The 16,830-nt window shown below is 51.6% G+C and overlaps 1 protein-coding gene across 1 annotated transcript; it reads left to right on the forward strand.

Moving 5' to 3' along the window:
- The first annotated feature begins 418 nt into the window (after positions 1–418).
- Positions 419–7,756, forward strand: AMDHD2 (amidohydrolase domain containing 2). Its single transcript, XM_004373406.2, has 11 exons — positions 419–557; positions 673–809; positions 887–1,026; positions 5,820–5,874; positions 6,053–6,265; positions 6,336–6,424; positions 6,501–6,645; positions 6,719–6,826; positions 6,978–7,046; positions 7,257–7,358; positions 7,563–7,756. The coding sequence occupies exons 1-11, from the start codon at positions 475–477 to the stop codon at positions 7,649–7,651; spliced, it is 1,230 nt and encodes a 409-aa protein (XP_004373463.1). The 5' UTR covers positions 419–474; the 3' UTR covers positions 7,652–7,756.
- Positions 7,757–16,830: the final 9,074 nt, after the last annotated feature.

Here is a 16,830-nt window from a genome sequence, read left to right on the forward strand (position 1 = left end):
ACGTCTGTGGCGCAGCCCTCGGCTCCCGCCCCATAGTAATCTTAGGTAGCGTGTTGCGTTGTGGGGTTCCCGTATGCTGAGACTTAACGTGGATGTAACACCCCCCTTCCCCTCGGGCCACGCGGGGAGGGTAGTGTGCCGGGCCCGCGGGCCCAGCGCAACGTGTGTTCAATAAAGCTCTCGGATGTGACTGGATCCCCTGTCCACGCTGATTCTGTGGGCCCGGGCCGGCGGCTGGGGGGCGCCAGACTGCGGCGGGAAAGCCGTCATGGAGGGTGCCGGGGCGGGATCCGGGCGCCGCGGTGCACGCCGCTCTGCGCTCCGTCACGTGGACGGCAAGGTCACGTGGGCGCGGCGGTCACGTGGCGCAGTGCCTCAGTCAGCTGAGGGTCACGTGGCCCCGGCCGCTTGGAGCCTGACCGGGCGCGGGATTCGGTCTCGGCGGTGCTGCTGGTGCCGCCCGCTCGGCTCACCATGCGCGGCGGAGAGGGCCCGTCGCGGGCCCCGGTGCTGCAGTTCACCAACTGCCGACTCCTGCGGGGAGGGAGGCTGCTCAGGTGGGGCTGCCGGGGTGCGGGGGCCGGGTGGGGCGGCGGGGGCCGGCCGGGGCGGCGGTTAGGGTGCGGGGCGGAGGGCTCCCCAGCGATCGGAGCCCCGGCCGCTCTGTGGCAGGGAGGACCTGTGGGTTCGTGAGGGCCGCATTCTGGACCCGGAAAAGCTGTTTTTTGACGAGCGGCGCTTGGCTGACCGGCAGCAGGACTGCGGAGGCTGCATTCTGGCGCCGGGCTTCATCGACGTGCAGATCAACGGTGCGGCCGGCGCGCGGGGCCTGGGCCTGGGGGAGGGCGCCCCGAGCACCGCGCGACCTTTTTTTCTGTGGCCGCAGGCGGATTTGGCGTTGACTTTTCTCTGGCGACCGAGGACGTGGGTTCAGGCGTCGCCCTGGTGGCCCGGAAGATCCTGTCACACGGCGTCACAGCCTTCTGTCCCACGCTGGTCACCTCCCCGCCCGAGGTTTATCACAAGGTGAGGTCTTGCTGCAGGGCCTGGAGGAGAGGGGCCCCACAAGGCAGCTCCTTAATTTTCGAGGACCCTAACCCTCTCCCACCTCCCAGCGCCATTCTTGGCTTCTGGGTTTGGTCTCATCTGATTCGAGTCCTCCGCCCGGCCTGGCACCCTGCCCTGTGCCCTCCGGGTTCCCTGGCTGCCCCTGCAGCTCCACACAGCCCCACGTTTGCTATCTCAGTGCCCGGACTGCCACCCGCTTTCCCCACTCTGCATTCTGGCTACCTCCGGGCTCCAGAAACTGCCTCCTTGACCGAGGTCGCCAGGGAATCCGAATGTCACATCCCAGAGTCGCTTCTCAGGCTCAGCCTCCCTGTCTGTCTTCCAGGTGTTACTGATGCTGCTTTCCCCACCTTTCCACTTTGCTTTTTTTGTGCAAGTCCAAGGACTCTTTGTTCTCTTTTTTGTTTTTTTTTTATGGTTTTTAGGCAGGTTTTCTAGTTTTGATTGTCTAACGTGTTTTTTCGTTTAATCTGTTTCTGTTTATACGAATGTTATTTTTTGTGGAATATTTTTTAGTAGGTTGCTTATATTTTGTTCTTTTTTTTTTTTTATACTCTTTAAAAAAACGTGGGTGTTTGTGTAGTTACAGTAGGGTTACTGAGTTTAGGAAGCTAACTCTGTTAAGTACTTTGCGGTGAAACTCGTGAGAGCCGGAACTCCATGGGACTGACTTTTCTGGGTCTCGGAAGTTTTCCGGCTTCGATAGGGTGCAATGTTACCATTTTTCTTTGTTTGTTTTAGTGGAAGACATTTGAGTTTCCTTTCTGACAGGTCTCGGTCTTTGATGGGTTGCAGCCCTCACGGGTTTTACCGTATGATCTAGTTTTGGTTAATGTCCTGGAGTGTTTTCTGACGTCAGCGCGGGATCCACTGTGGGGTCACCGTGTTTCATTTTAGTGCGCCGCTTCCTTCTCTCTGTCTGCCTCACACCCGCACATTCTCTCTCTCTCTCTCTTTCTCTCCCTCTCTCTCTCTCTCCCTCTCCCCCCCCCCTTCTGCCTGTGTGGAGACAGAAGGGAGCTGTGGTGGGTCAAGACTGGGCTCTGGGTTCCAGCTCCCTGGGTTTGGTGCCAGCTTTCCGGTTTCCCCTCTCATCTGTGAGACTTAGGACGAGCCCTCAGTTTGTTTTAAACCTCTGTTTCCTCAAACCCTCCTTCTCGAGCGAGAGTAATCACAGCATCCACCTCTTAGGCCTGTTCGGCACTCTGCCTGGGATGTATTGAGCAGCCAGTCAATATCAGCTACAGGTTTTATTCTGGAAATTTCCCTGGTTCTCCCACCAAAACGTCAAAAATCAGACTTCTTGCTGCAAACGGGCCCCTCACCAGCCGTGTTTCTCCTGGTTGCTGGCCCGTGGTTCACTCTGCCAGGAGCCTGTGAAGATTCCCACCGTCCCGCCCAGGCCCCACCAGGCTCCTCACTGCTCTCTGAGCTCTGCGGAGCTGTCCTTGCAGGTGACCTTTCCCAGTGCAGGCGTCTGCACACCCCTCCCCGACTCTGACCCCTTAGCATCCCTTTCAGGCACGTTCCAGCACCTTCCCTCTACTGCCCCTAAGCCCTCTGCTTGGAATGCCTGTGCGTTGCTCTGTGGGCCACGCCGAGGGGCATCACAGGCCCACAGCACTGTGTCTCACAGCCGTGATACAGACTGGAGAGGGCTTAACCTGGAGTTTCCTTACCGGCAGCCATCATAGTCCGGGTACTTTGTAAACCCTGGTCAGTGCTCGCAGGATGAAGGTTCCGGAGGCGGGGAGGAAGTGATGATGGCAGAGATTGTGGGGGGCTTTGGATATGGAGCATTTAATATCAGTTTCAACTTGGAAACTAGAGGACTGTTCACTTGCGTATCCGCCCACCTTCCTCTGGGGGCCCATTCACACTGGGTGGCATTGGATTGCAAGGTGGCCAGCAGTTACCCAGGTCACTTGTCACGTTCTGGTCTATTGAAACCACCTGCCTTTTTGTGGGGTCTCCCCCAGGTTTGCCCTTTGCTTCCAGAAGGTAGATCTGCTTGTGTTTGTTCTCTGCTGTGGGTCCACAGTCTCTTGAACCAGTGTCAAATATCTCCTCAAGGTGGCAGCCAGGCCCCACATGCTCTTTACACTTAACAGCTGTTTATCTGCCTTGAAAGGAGCCCTGGTTGTGCAGTGGTTAAGCGTTCATCTGCTAACCAAAAGGTGGTGTTTGAACCCACCAGCCACTATGCGGGAGAAAGATGTGGCAGTCTGCATCCATAAAGATTACGGCCTTGGAAAGGCTATGCGGTAGTTCTGCTCTGTCTTGTAGGGTCGCTGTGAGGCAGAATTGTTTTGATGGCAAGGGTTAGCTGCTATCAAGTCAATTCCAACACGTAGTGACCCTATAGAACAGAGCAGAGCTGCCCCATAAGGTTTCCAAGGAACAGCTGGTGGATTCGAACTGCCTACCTTGTGGTTAGCAGCTGTAGCTCTTAACCACTGTGCCACCAGGGCTCCACCCTGCCGTGAAGGTAACTCATTTTCTTCATGTCCAGGCTGTGCTTCATCCTGTTCTCTTCTGCTTTCTGTTTAAAAACTCTGCTCTTCAGTTGTTGTTGTTGGTTCTCAGTAACGTCATGCGCACGCACACACCCTGTCTTCTTAGGAAAAACAGCCAGGTTTGGGCCCTGCCGGGTTCCACCCTAGGGACAGCCACTTCCCTCTCCCGCTGATTGTTTTGGAATTTGCCTATTTCTAAATCACGTGCTTGTGTTTCTTCCTGGGTTTTCAGCGTAGGCAGTATCTGTCTGCTCCCCCCCAGGAGCTATCAGCAGTAGCTCTCAGCCCCTTGAGCCCTTTCTCACGCCCTACCCGTCAGTTCTGGAAAAACTCAAACCCCATCATCCACAAGTAGTAGTCACCTGGGCTTTTGGTTCCATCAGCCACCGAGCTCAGCTGTCAGAACGGTGTGCGTGGACCTGCCTGCCAGGCACTGTGCTTGCCTTTCCTTACCTGCCAACCTCGCTGTCCTTGGAGTTAATACTGCTTGCTTATCTTTCTTTATAGCTACTTTCTTTGCTCCAGGCTTGCTTGCTTGCTTTTTTTTTTTTTTTTTTAATAATGTGTTTTTGGTGAAAGTTTACACAGCAAATCAGGTTCCTCTTTGAAAATTTCTCTGCAGATTGTTCGGTGAGCTTGGTTGCGTTTTTCCCAGTGGGTCAGCATTCTCTTTAATTGGTTCTGCTTGTTCCAGTGCTGTAATTTCACTGCACCTTCATCTTCTTTTTAGCTTTAGAGGAATTGTTGACTTTCGGTCTCAGGTAACATGCTTTATTTGGTGTGCCAATCTGTTACTTCGCTGAAAGGTGAACTCGGGATAGTTTTGGTGCAGGGTTTAAAGAGCGTCTCAGGGCAGTGTCTCAGGAAATCCTCTAGTGTCAACGGGTCCAGTAAGTCCGGACTTTTTAAGAATTTGAGTTTTGTTCGGCGATTTTCTCCCGTTCTATCAGGGTCAATCTGTTGTGGCCCTGATCAGAACAGTCGGTGGTGGTAGCCAGGCACTGTCCAGTTCTGGTCTGCTCCCGGCTCTCTGCCAGTTGTCTCATCCTCTTCTTCAAGGGTGCTGTCACTTTCCTTTTCCTGTGGAGCCTTTGGAACCTGCTTTCCTCAGCACTGGTTGCCAGCTCTGCCAGGCCAGACTGTCCTGTAAACTCCCTTGCCTATTAGAGGACCCCCCTGGCCTCTTCCTGCTCGGTCACCTGTGTCCTGTGTCCTGTGCCTTCCTCTTTCCTGGTTTATGCCTTCGTTTTGATGGAGCACATTCTCCAGTAGCTTCCACTGAAAGGGGTCATGGGAGGTAAATGTTTTGAAAGTGTCTTTATTCTTTTAATTGGTGGCTTTGCTAGGTTAGAATTCTTTGTTAGAAGTCGTTTTCTTCAAATTGGAACATTTTTAAAGGCATTGGTGCATTGTCTTTTAACTTCCAGAGTTGTTGAGGAGGAATCAGAAGCCATCTGACAGTGCATCCTTTGTGTGTGATCTGTTTCTTCTTCTGGGAGGCTTGTGGGGTCCTTTCTTTGTCCCTGTGTTCTGAACCCTGAGGAGGATGTGGGGAAAGGGGGTCAGAGGGTGTCTCTTTTCACCCATTGTGTTGGCAGGCCCTGTCAAACTAGAAACTTGGGGTTTTGCGGTGTTTTTTTTTATTATTTTGCTTTTCTTGAATTACATTATTTATGATTTCTTTTTTGCCTTCTGTTTCTCTGTTGTAGTTTTGTAGACGTTTGCTCGTCTACTGCTGGGCCCCCTGGGTGAACTGGTCCTCTATTAGTTTTTCTTTTTTTCCTCATTTCTCTTTTGACTCTTTCTGGATGTTTCCTCAGTTTTTGGCTTCAATCTGTGTTTGGGTTTTTTGTTTTGGTGCCCTCATGTGTTTAATTTTGAAGAGCTGCTTTTTTTCCCGACTGTTCCTGTTTCATAACACCCTGTTCTTGTCTTATGGATACAAGACTTCTTATTGTTCTCTGGGTTCTGCTTCCTTCGCCAGTTGCTTTCTCCTCTTGTGTGTTGTGGTCTCTGCCCAAGATGCCTGGTGGACCTGGCTTGTCTGGACCTTGGAGGGGCCTGCAGTCCTTTTGTAACACCTGAGGGAGGGGCTGGGCTGGGCGCTGGCGTTAGCTTTGAACTCTGGGCTAGGCTGGGCTCTGAACTCTGACCTTTGAGCTCTGACCTTGGCTGGGCTGAGACCTTTGGGCGCTGGGCTTTGTGGACAGGGCTTTAACAGCTGGTTCCCCCCAGGTTCTTCCTCAGATCCCCGTGAAGAGAGGTGGCCCCCATGGGGCAGGGGTCCTCGGTGAGTGGCTGGCCCCCTCCCCACCCCACCTTGTGAGGCTCTAAGGGGGAAACATGTTGGCAGCCCCTCACCCTCCAGATGCCCCACCACCAGGGAGGGAGGGCAGGTGAGAGGGGCCCGGGGCAGGGGCTATGGGGTGGGGGTGCCTGCTCGAGCCGCTCCCATGCTCTCCTCCCAGGGGTGCATCTGGAGGGTCCGTTCATCAGCCGGCAGAAGCGAGGTGCTCACCCTGAGGCCTACGTCCGCTCCTTTGAGGCCAACGCCTTTCACGATGTGCTGGCCACCTATGGGTCCCTGGACAACGTCTGCATCCTGACGCTGGCCCCTGAGCTGGACCGCAGCCACGAGGTGATCCAGGAGCTGACAGCCCGTGGCATCCGTGTGTCCCTTGGTGAGGGGGCTGTCCGTGGGGTGGAGGCGGGGCCGGGCCGGCACAGGATCTGATCCCGTCCCCTGCGCAGGGCACTCGGTGGCGGACCTGCGGACGGCCGAGAACGCGATGCAGAGCGGGGCAACCTTCATCACCCACCTCTTCAATGCCATGCTGCCTGTGAGTACCGCCCCGCCCCCGGGCAGGTGGGGGCCTGGGGCCCACATGCGCTCAGCCGGCCCCTCCTCCTGCCCAGTTCCACCACCGCGACCCGGGCATTGTGGGGCTTCTGACCAGTGACCAGGTGCCCCCAGGCCGCCACATCTTCTACGGGATGATTGCCGACGGCATCCACACCAACCCTGCGGCCCTGCGCATTGCTCACCGGGCCCACCCCCAGGGTGAGTGGGGGCGTGGGGTGGGTGATGGTAGGCTGGGGACTGCCTGCAGGTCCTCATGCCACTGCCTCCTCAGGGCTGGTGCTGGTCACTGATGCCGTCCCTGCCCTGGGTCTGGGCAATGGCCGTCACACACTGGGGCAGCAGGTGGTGGAGGTGGACGGGCTGTCGGCCTATGTGGCAGGTGAGCGGCCCCGTCACGAGAACAGTCTCTCCAGGCGGGAGGCAGGAAGCGAGGGTTCCCTGCCAGCCCACTGGGTCCCTTCCCCGCCCTACCCCCGCCAGCATGCCAGGCCGCCCCGTGTCCCCCAAGCTGCGCCCTGTCTGCCGTCCAGGCACCAAGACCCTCTGCGGCAGCATCGCCCCCATGGACACCTGCGTGCGGCACTTCCTGCAGACCACAGGTCAGTGGGACTGGGGCTGCGGGCAGCAGGGGGGCCGAGGAAGAGCAGGTCTGCTTGCGCGCATTCTCAGGGATGGGGGAGGGCAGCCTGTCAGCCTTGGGCGGAGCTGGAGCTCTGGGGCATGCGCGGGGGAGGGGCCGCGGCAGAGCCCACTGCAGCCGGGGTCACCTCTGAGCTGTGGGGTCACCTCTGAGCTGAGTCCCCGCGCAGGCTGCAGTGTGGAGTCGGCCCTAGAGTCCGCGTCCCTGCATCCCGCCCAGCTGCTGGGGCTGGAGAAGCACAAGGGGAGCCTGGACTTCGGTGCTGATGCAGGTGAGAGCTGCCTCGGCACTCCCGGGGGATAGGCCGGCGTAGGCGGCTGGGGTCTGCCCTGTTCCCCCCTCGCAGGCAGCCCCACTCGGTCGCCAGCCAGCGTGGCCTCCCGCACAGGGCATGTCCCTGGGCCTCGGTTTCCCCACAGGCTGGGGGTGGGGGCTGTGACACAGGTCCCCTTTTCTCACTGCCACCTCCCTGCAGACTTCGTGGTGCTTGATGACGCTCTTCACGTCCAGGCCACCTATATTTCGGGTGAGCGGGTGTGGCAGGCAGAGGTGGCCGGGCAGTGACTGAGGATCGCAGCAGTGAGGAGGCCGGCGCCAGCTGGGCAGTCGGATTGGGTCGTCAGGGAGCTGGTCTCTGGAGCGAGCAAGGCGTGAATAAACCTGCATCTACGGGGACCTGTGCCATGGACTCGCGCTCGCGTGCGAAGCGGGGCTCCTCCTGGGGGAGGGGTGTGGCTCGGGCGTGGGAGCAGCATCGCAGCTCAGCCAGGAACCCTGGCACCCCGGCGGGAGAGGTGGGGGAGACTGAGGCACGGCCGCAGGAAAGTGCTCGCTTTGGGGATGATTCTGTGGGCCTGGGTGGCGTGGGGAGGGGTGAAGCTGGCAGTGATGCTGGGTGGCACGAGGCAGCAGAAGCCGGGGACAGTGAGCGCGTACAGCCTCAGCAGGTGGCTCCACAGGGTGGAGGGAGGGGTTTTGTCTCAGAACTTCAGAGAGAATGGATCTGGGGGAGGAGATATGCCCAGATCTGAGGCAGGGAGAGAGGGAAGCAGCCTCGGGGCACAGCGAGTTCTGGGCCAGGCATACTTCTGACCTTCAGGAGGGACTCTGGTGCTGGAGGTCTGGGCCCAAGGTCTGCTCCCTAGCCTGCCCAGCCCTAGGCCCCACGGTCTCAACCTCTTGTGGAGAACTGAGGTTCCATCTCGACCAGGATCTTCTCGATAGTCCTGCTCCTGGGTGGATGTGATGCACACTCGTGTGCCTGGTACCAGTGGGCAGCTCAGGCTGGGAGCACAGGCCCCCAGAGAGCATCAAGGTGACCGTCTTGCAGGTCCCCACCTGGCTCTGAGGTCAGCTGTGACGTGGGGTCAGGGCTTCCAGCCCCAGGTCTGGGGTTGTGGCTTGACTTCCTCTCCATCTGGACCCTGGAGCAGCCTTGGGGGTATGACAGTTAAGCGCTAGGCTGCTAACCAAGAGGTTGGCAGTACGAATCTGCCCAGCAACTACGGGAGAAAGACCTGGTGGTTTGCTCCCCTGAAGGTTACAGCCTAGAAAACCCTGTGGGGCAGCTCTGCTCTGTCACGTGGGTTCATCCTGATTCAGAATTGACTTAATGGCACTAAACAACAAAGACAGCTGGGCCCCAGGTCGAGCGCCCCTCTGCATTCACACCAGGCAGGGACTGTTCATCCGTCTCCGCTGCAAAGCCTGTTGAGGGAAGTGTCTCTGGGTTGGGAGTAATAAGCACGGCCGTGGGCCCCACCGACCTGTGTTGGAGGGGCGTAGCCTGGGGAGGAGGACCCCTGGCTGGCCTGGACTGAGGGGACCTGGGGTGCACTGTCAGCTCAGGAAAGGTGCACAGGACCCTGATGTGCAGGTGGCCCTGGGGCACTGCTTGCTGTGATGTCTGTGAGTTCACCAGGATGGCCGTGCACCCTCAGCACGGCGTCAGGCAGCTCCTGCCGTGTGCCAAGGATGGAAGGTGGCCGGGAGCAGGGTTACTGGGGGGAGGGGGAGGCAGATGGGCCCCGGTCTGGGTGCTTCGGCCATCCTTCTGCCAAAGACCCCAAGCAGTGTCCTCTTTGTCATTTCATTTCTCAGAGGGGACAGCGGGGCACAAAGTCTTCTAGCTGGGGAGCCCCTGGCCCAGACTTCAACCCAGTCTGCCCTCCCCAGGGCTGCCCTGGTGGGGAAAGCAAGGGGTTGGGTCAAGGCTCTGGGTGAGGAGACACAGCAGGACACGCCCACAGGCAGGCAGGCTGGACAGGGATGGCAGGCATGTGGGGTGGGTTAGCCGGCCTGGGGCCCGCAGTGAGCATGTGGCTTTACTCCGGGTCCAGGGAGCCCGCTGCAGGCCTTGGGGCAGAAGAATGTGGGACCGTTTCATTAGCCTCAGGTTGCTGGGGGCAGGTGGTGTGGGCCGTGTGAGCAAGTCTGAGGGGAGCTGATATGGGCCTGGCCCCGGATGTGGGGGTGGCAGTGGGCTGGGGACAACTGGGGGGGACACCCAGGTGTCTGCCTGAGTCACTGGGTGGGTGGGTTGGCGCTCAGAGTTGGAGGATCGTGGGGGTGGGATCCAGAGTTTGGGATGCTGGTGAGACACCCTGGCAAGATGAGGGGGGCGCGTGACTGGGGGATGGTGACAGCATCCGTTGAGGGGTTGGTTTCGCTTTGTGCGCGGGTGGGAGGATTCAAAGACTGGCTGTCCTAAGTGACCCAGAGGAAGGGCTGTAGCACCGTGGCCACCGGCACCGAAGTCTGGGCCTCCTGCAGGGCCCGGCCACCTGGCGGCCAAGCCGGGGGCTGCAGGGGCGCGGGCCGGCCGGCCACCCTCCAGCTCGTGCTTCGACCGCGAGCAAAGCAGACGAGGGTTTGATTCCCGCCTCCAGAGGATCCCAGGAAAGTCGTTTTACCTTCCGAAACCTCGGGTACCCTCACGGAATAATGGGGCCCGCAGGCTCAGAGAAAGCTGGCCGGTAGCGCGCTGGCGCGCCGCAGCGGAGTCGCTGGGGTGCCCTCGAGCACGGGCTGGGGGGTTCCGGGTGGTCCAGGCCAAGAGCCGGGTCAGTGGGGCGGGGGAGTGATGTTAGCCAAGAACGCGGAGACCCAAGGGACAGTCAGCGGGGTAGCCAGGGGTACGGCGAGCCCCGATCGTTCCCTGCTGCGAGGCAGAGGGCACCCCCAACCCCAAACACCGGCTCCGTCCGGGTCTTACAGCCCGCGCCAGCTCTACGCAGACCCGCGGGTGGAAAGGGTGTGGCTCTGGGGACACGCCCGCCGGGGGAGGACCTCTGCTGGGGCCAAGAGCGGGTGGTCTGGGCGGGCTGGAGGAGCTGGGCCCGGTGCCCTGCCGCGCCCTTTCTTTCCGCGCCCCGACCCTCTGGGACCCCCCCCCATGCCCCTCCCCTCCCCTCCCCACTGAGTCCCTCCTCCGGAGCGCTCTCCTCGAGTTGAGGGGTGGGAGTTCCTCGCCGACCTGGTTCCAACGTTTCTGGCCCCGCCTCCTATCCAATCTACTCTGGAGACTATTGTAGGGAAAAAGCATCACAAAATCTAGTAAAGCAAAAAAAGTTTTATTCAGCGCATATTCAAAAAGGCAAAAGTGGGAAACGGACAACCACGTTTCCAAAGCCATGTCTGCGGGAGTCCAGGGAAATATCACAGAACAGACAAAAGTGGGAAAACAGGCTGTTAGAGCCCTGTCTGTCCAAATCTGAAGAATATTACAGAACAGACAAAAGTGGGAAAACGGACAAGCATGCTGCTAGAGCCATGTCTGCCCGAGTCCAGGGAATGTCACAGAGTCATCACAGTATATTAACGTTATCAATGGGCAAAATCACTGGAAGCGTCACTTTTTCACAGGTTGGCTAGAAACAGTGATCCTACATTTTGAATCGTTTTTCTCAACAGTCATTGGTACAGGTTTCAGTGAGGACAGTCGGAAGGGTCTTCACTGGTCCAACAAATTTTCTGTTCACTAAATGTTCACAGAAACAGGTGAGAGTGGAAAATCTTCTGTGTTCTGTTTGAATGATTTATGTGAAAATTTCCTAAAAGATATTTTCCAAGATTGTCCTGGCTATTGTCTTTATACCTCCGGGCCCAGTTGAGGCGTCCTTGTGAGTCCTTCTAAGCCCAGCTCTAGCTGGGTCACATTCTCTATGCATTGCTGGAATGAGCAGACTCAATGTACATCAACATTTTAGCCCGAGGCTGCTTTTGCCTTTTAAGTATGTAGGACCAACAGAAAATAAATGTTATTATGCCTAATACTATCAGGATGTAGACTAAGAATATTACTCTTCCTTGCCATAGTGATCTAGCCCATGTACTTATTCCTGATGGTAACCAAGCAAATAAATCTGGTGATTGTAAGGGTGTCACAGGGTGTAACCAAGTAGTTTGCTGTCCAGTTCTATGGATATCTGGTTCACAGCACAGACTACATTTTCTTGGACTCATAAAAAAACTACGGTTATTTTGTTATCATGTCACCTTGGCTTCTAAGATCAGAGCTCGCTTTTGGGCTTCCATCCCACTAGCGACTTCATCTGTTATTTGTCCCCTAGTGACTGACAAATTTTCTTAAAGATTTCTCTAACTCAACTCTACAGTAAGTAGGAATTAAAGCTCTTAGCAGTGACCAAGCCCACCCTGCGTGTTGGACCAATGGGCTTTCTGCTGACTCTCATTTTACAGTGTGACAATTTGACATTACCTCTCCAGTATTTACTGGCCTCATTACTACGAATATCTAAAGGTGATCCCAAAGTTCCAAGTGCATTGTCCAGGCATTCATCAGGAATCTAAACAAGGGATTGCCCTCGTAAATTCACTACCAGTGAGACAGGATCATCTAAACTAGCACAGTTGGATTTACCACACAAAAACCTACGTCCGTAAGGAGCACACAGAGTTTGTCTAGAGGAAACAGAAAATACAGAAAAATTTACATGTGACAAACAATTTTTCATTAAAGAATACACGATGAGCAAGATCATACAGGATGGACCTCTCCTGTTGGAGGTCTTCAGTTAATCACCTTAAAACATACTAAGTGTCCTCCCTGAGGGCAAGCTGCCCCTCCCTGGTTACCTGTTAACAGTCAGGGGTCACTTTCTCAGAAGCAGAAATAGAACCAAAGACAAAATGGAGTCTGAGCCATGAGGTCGATCTCCTCTGAGAACCTGGTTTCTTTAAGATACATAATTTTCTGCATCCTAAGAGGCTGACGGTTTGATTATAAACATTAGACAGGTATTTCATAGGACACTGTCTTAAAGACTGATTAAAAGAATTACTGATTTACCTTAAACATATCCCCCAGTCTGATCTTTGAAGTTAGTTTCCTAAAACAGACTGAATTCTTCACACACAAAAAAGCACAAAGCCCAGAGCAAAATGGTCTTACTAGTTTATCTGGACTATCGTTTGACTCAAAAGTGGCTTCAGGAACCAGATTTATTTTTTTTCCCCAAAATTCGAGGTTCAAAAGGACAGCCAAAGGCCATGTCCTGTGTGGGTTGCCCCAACCTCCATGAAAGCAGAAATCTGGATTCCAGGAGAATTACATACAACTCTCATCATTCTTTCATTTGGATCATGATCTTGCTAGAGAATCTTTTATCAAAAATGCTTAATAAATGGTAATTAGGCATCATCTGGTTTTTAAGATCCCAGGTGCCATCCAGCAAACTAGGAAGTAAAACAGAAACACTAACAGTAATATTAGGCCACTTGTCTGAAATAACCAATGAAACCATGACCTTAAGGTCTCTGAACCAAGGAAACGATTCTGATGAGGTGTTAGTTTATGCATAAGCAGCTTTAGTGACTGTTTTTCATGTGCCTCAACAGCAACTACATTCTTCAAAACCTCAGACTGAGTAGTAGTATAAATACAGCAACATTTATCTATTAAGGCACAGATTGTTTCTTGAGAGACTAACAGGAAGGCTTATACTATTCTATTTTGTAAAATCATAGCTCAAATTTCAGACACTTAATCTGGTTGTAATAGTTACAACTTTGCTAAGTTTATCAACAAGAACTTCTAATTCAAGAGTTGCAGTATCTAAACCCATTCGTTAGGTAATTTAGGAGAAAGGAAAACGGTTTCTTACATCCAGAAAGTAGGACCTTAAAACATGAGCAATATTTACACATAAAACCCATAGTATCTTTTCGTTTACTCAGCCTCATGTAGTCAGTTTTTGTTCCATGTGATTCTGGATCAGCAGCAGTCTGCAAACTCATCAGCTTCTGCCTAAGAATTCTGGAAATCTTGATTGAGTCTAGTCAAGTCCTTTTCATAAATCCGATATAGTCCATCTTTTTGTTGAGATATTTTGGTCAAACATTTTCAGCAAATCAGCAAAGTAAAATCTTATCTTTGGATGACAAAACTTAATATGGCCATGATTAATTTATAAAAATAATATTGTTAATAGTGAAAGACCTGATAGAAATTAATTACAAGCACAACGTAAAGGCCAAGTAAAATCAGTTAAAAAACACTTTAAATAAAAAATATTTCTAAATATAACCATTGACTATTTTTAAAGAGCTTCAGATATAATACATAATAATCTTGAAACAAAATATTATATAGTCAGGGTATATTAAGAGTATACCAAGATTATCAAATCTCTAAATACCTGAATAGTAATAAAAATGACTTCGTAGGTAAATAGTGTGAATTCCCCAATCAAACCATTGGCTTTGATGATGCTAGATTCAAAAAGATAAAGTTGTGACCAAGTTAGCAATAAAGAAATAATATTAGGCAAAAACACAAGAGGAAAGACTCAGGTGTGAATTTTAACCCAATGAAAATCAGGCACTTCTCTTGATTTTAACAACGTGTTCCATATAATTTATAACATGTTAAGGAAAACTTTTTAGCACTTTTCTTTTATAAAAAAATTTTTTAATGGCTCTCCATGAAGTTTCAAACTTGTTGGGAGTTTATCATAAGTGACTGTGAAAGGATACTTTCTTTAACCAAAGATCTTAAAGTAAAAACCTCGGCTTTCTTTCCTAAAAGCCATTTGGCTTGGTTTTCCGCTCAGCAATCTTATTCTAATGAGAGGCCGGACCTCTGTCTTCGGGGCAGATCACACAAATCAATTAACCTTTTAACTCAGAAATCAAAGGAAATTTTGTTCTTTTAATAGTGAAAAACCCAGTTCGTTTTATATGCTATTTAACGTTAAAGCTCCTAAAATTAAACCTTTAAACTTCAGTCAGACAGATAAAACTTTTGACCATATCAAAGAGATTTCTTTTCCATAATCCCCTTCAATGTTGTCTTTGTTGCAGGGGCCTCTTACAGCGCATCCCTGTAAAACGGCCAAAACGAACACGCTCATTAGCGGACATATGTATGTATATATATATATGATTCCTCTTGTGGCATAAAAAGCCAAAGTATATGAACTTAAATTATGACAAATGTTTATTAGTTTAATATCTGTAAGTTACTTAAAAGGTTTTGGAAATTACTTTAAGCTCGTATAGTATAAAACAACCGTTACTGAAAGAAACCCCTATTTAAGCGTTCTCAGTTTTCATTCAGCTTTTACTATTTCTCGTATGTATCCTAATCTACTTTTGGCCTTAAAGGGTTTTATCAAGGAGCGTTGGAAATCACAGTCTCTGTTCAACGGACCAATTCACTTAAGGATATGGATATAACCTTAAGCCTCCGGCTACTGCTGGAAACCTATTTCCAGGCATTTCAGGTGTGTCTCATTGTGATTTCTATTTTTTCGGCTTCTTGAAGTTCCCCTATGATAGAACTTGTTTATAGTTCTTTCATGACTGGGATCCACCCAATTTCTGATAACTATAGCAAAGCAGTAATTTTTCTTATGTTTTGTCTTAAAAGTGTCTCCACCTGATTGGAAGGGGTCTTTCAAAAGCTTCCCTGGAGCTCGAGGACCCTGGGGGCTTGGGGCTGGGGGCTTGGGGAGGCCTGATCTTGCCCCGCCCTCACTGTCTCTTGGAAGACATTTGCATACGTTTAAATTGACCTAGGTGTTTTGAAGGGCAAAAGATAACTAATTTCTTTCTTTTTTACTGTTCTGGAAGTGGTACTTTTACTTTAAGACAAAACTATCCTTTTTCCTTAAATAAAACACATTTTATATAATGTCTAGCTTAGGTTACTTAGAAAGGTTTTGCTTTTAAGATTGACATAGTATAAAACATAAAGATCTTATTGTACTTTTCCAATAGACCAATTTATAGCAAAGTTTCTCCAAATAGCTATTAAAAATCTAAATCAGAAGACAGACCCAAGGATGAAGAAAGAACTGAGGTTCTATGACCAGCCTTACAAAAAACAGCACTTCTCAGGCATAACCTCCAACTTGATACAAAACACAGTGCTCTAGACCAGAAGCAAGCTCTCAGGGCAAAAGGAGACAGAAGGACCGCAGAAACTCCCCAGATAACAGCCCACAAAACAAGGCTGTGGGGATCCTCGTTTCTGAAAGTGTATATAGCAATTTTTGGTAAGATTGACTCAATTCCATGGAAAAAACAGGTTCTAGAGAAAACTTACTGTCAGAGCGTCAGATGGAGGAAGAGTAGACCTTTTGACAAAACCTGAGCATCAAGCAAAAGTTCCCGAAAGGGAAAAAAGGACAACACAAGTGGAAGCTCGTTTCCCCAGAGTGGTCACTGAAATTCCAGATGACTTCTGGTGTGCTCAGTTTACAGCGTTTTAAAATACGAACCCCAAACCACTGTCTCGGTAGCAGGAAGGCAAACCCAGGCTCATGTATCAAAGATGCTGAGTTCTAAGGTTCAAGCTTTTGATTTCCTTCTTTCGAACCGAATTCATTCTGCCGGCTGGAGACCTAGTCTCTTATTTTAGCTTTAAATATGCTCGTCCCTCCGATTGGAGAGTACCCCAGAGTAGCTGCTGGTGGTTTTTACTTTAACATTGTGATTCTTTATAGAGAAACTGTATCATAAAACAGGTAGGAACGACCACTTCTCCCTCAAATTGCATAACACAGGTCAGAAGCTGCCACCTCCCCCTGAGAATTTGGCAAAACAGAGCACTATTTTCCAGGTTTTCTCTGAGCCACAAAAAGAAACCTAACGAGGAACGCCGTGGGGTTTGGACAGTGTTTCCAGCCTGTCTCGCGACCACCGTATCCCGTCACGGGAGTCCCTAACGCTTGTGATGAGCACAGGCGACCGCCGTAATGGCTTTTACTGGTCGACCTGTGCCCGCGTTTTTGCAGCTTATAGTGACACAGACCATTTTGAAAATAGAATTACCTCTTTAATGTTTCCAACGTCTGAATCCAGACCTAAACTGCAGTTCACCGAGAGTTACTAAATGTCATTCTCAACCAAACGATCAAGCAAAAATCTAACAAAGATTCTCCGTAATCAACCAACTGGTTTTTCAAACAAATATGCCAACCAAAACTTAAGAAAACATCAGAAAATGAACAAGAAAAGAATAAGCAAGGCTCCTTTTCCGAAGGCATTTACCCCGTAGGTGTCGAAGGGACTGGAGTGGGAACACGTGGGTCCAGAAGATGAGACCTCTTTGCTGGCTTCTGCTCCGCAGTCCAGGTCTCCTCGAGGTTGACTGGATTTGTAGCTTCAGAAACCTTGACGACTATGCCCTTAACGGTTGTAGAGGGAAAACATCACAAAGTTGAGTAAAGCAAAAAGAAAGGTTTTGTTCGGCATGTATTCAAAAAAGGCAAAAGTGG

The sequence above is a fragment of the Trichechus manatus genome, unplaced genomic scaffold (genome assembly GCF_000243295.1).
Source record: "Trichechus manatus latirostris isolate Lorelei unplaced genomic scaffold, TriManLat1.0 scaffold00024, whole genome shotgun sequence".
NCBI lineage: Eukaryota > Metazoa > Chordata > Mammalia > Sirenia > Trichechidae > Trichechus > Trichechus manatus.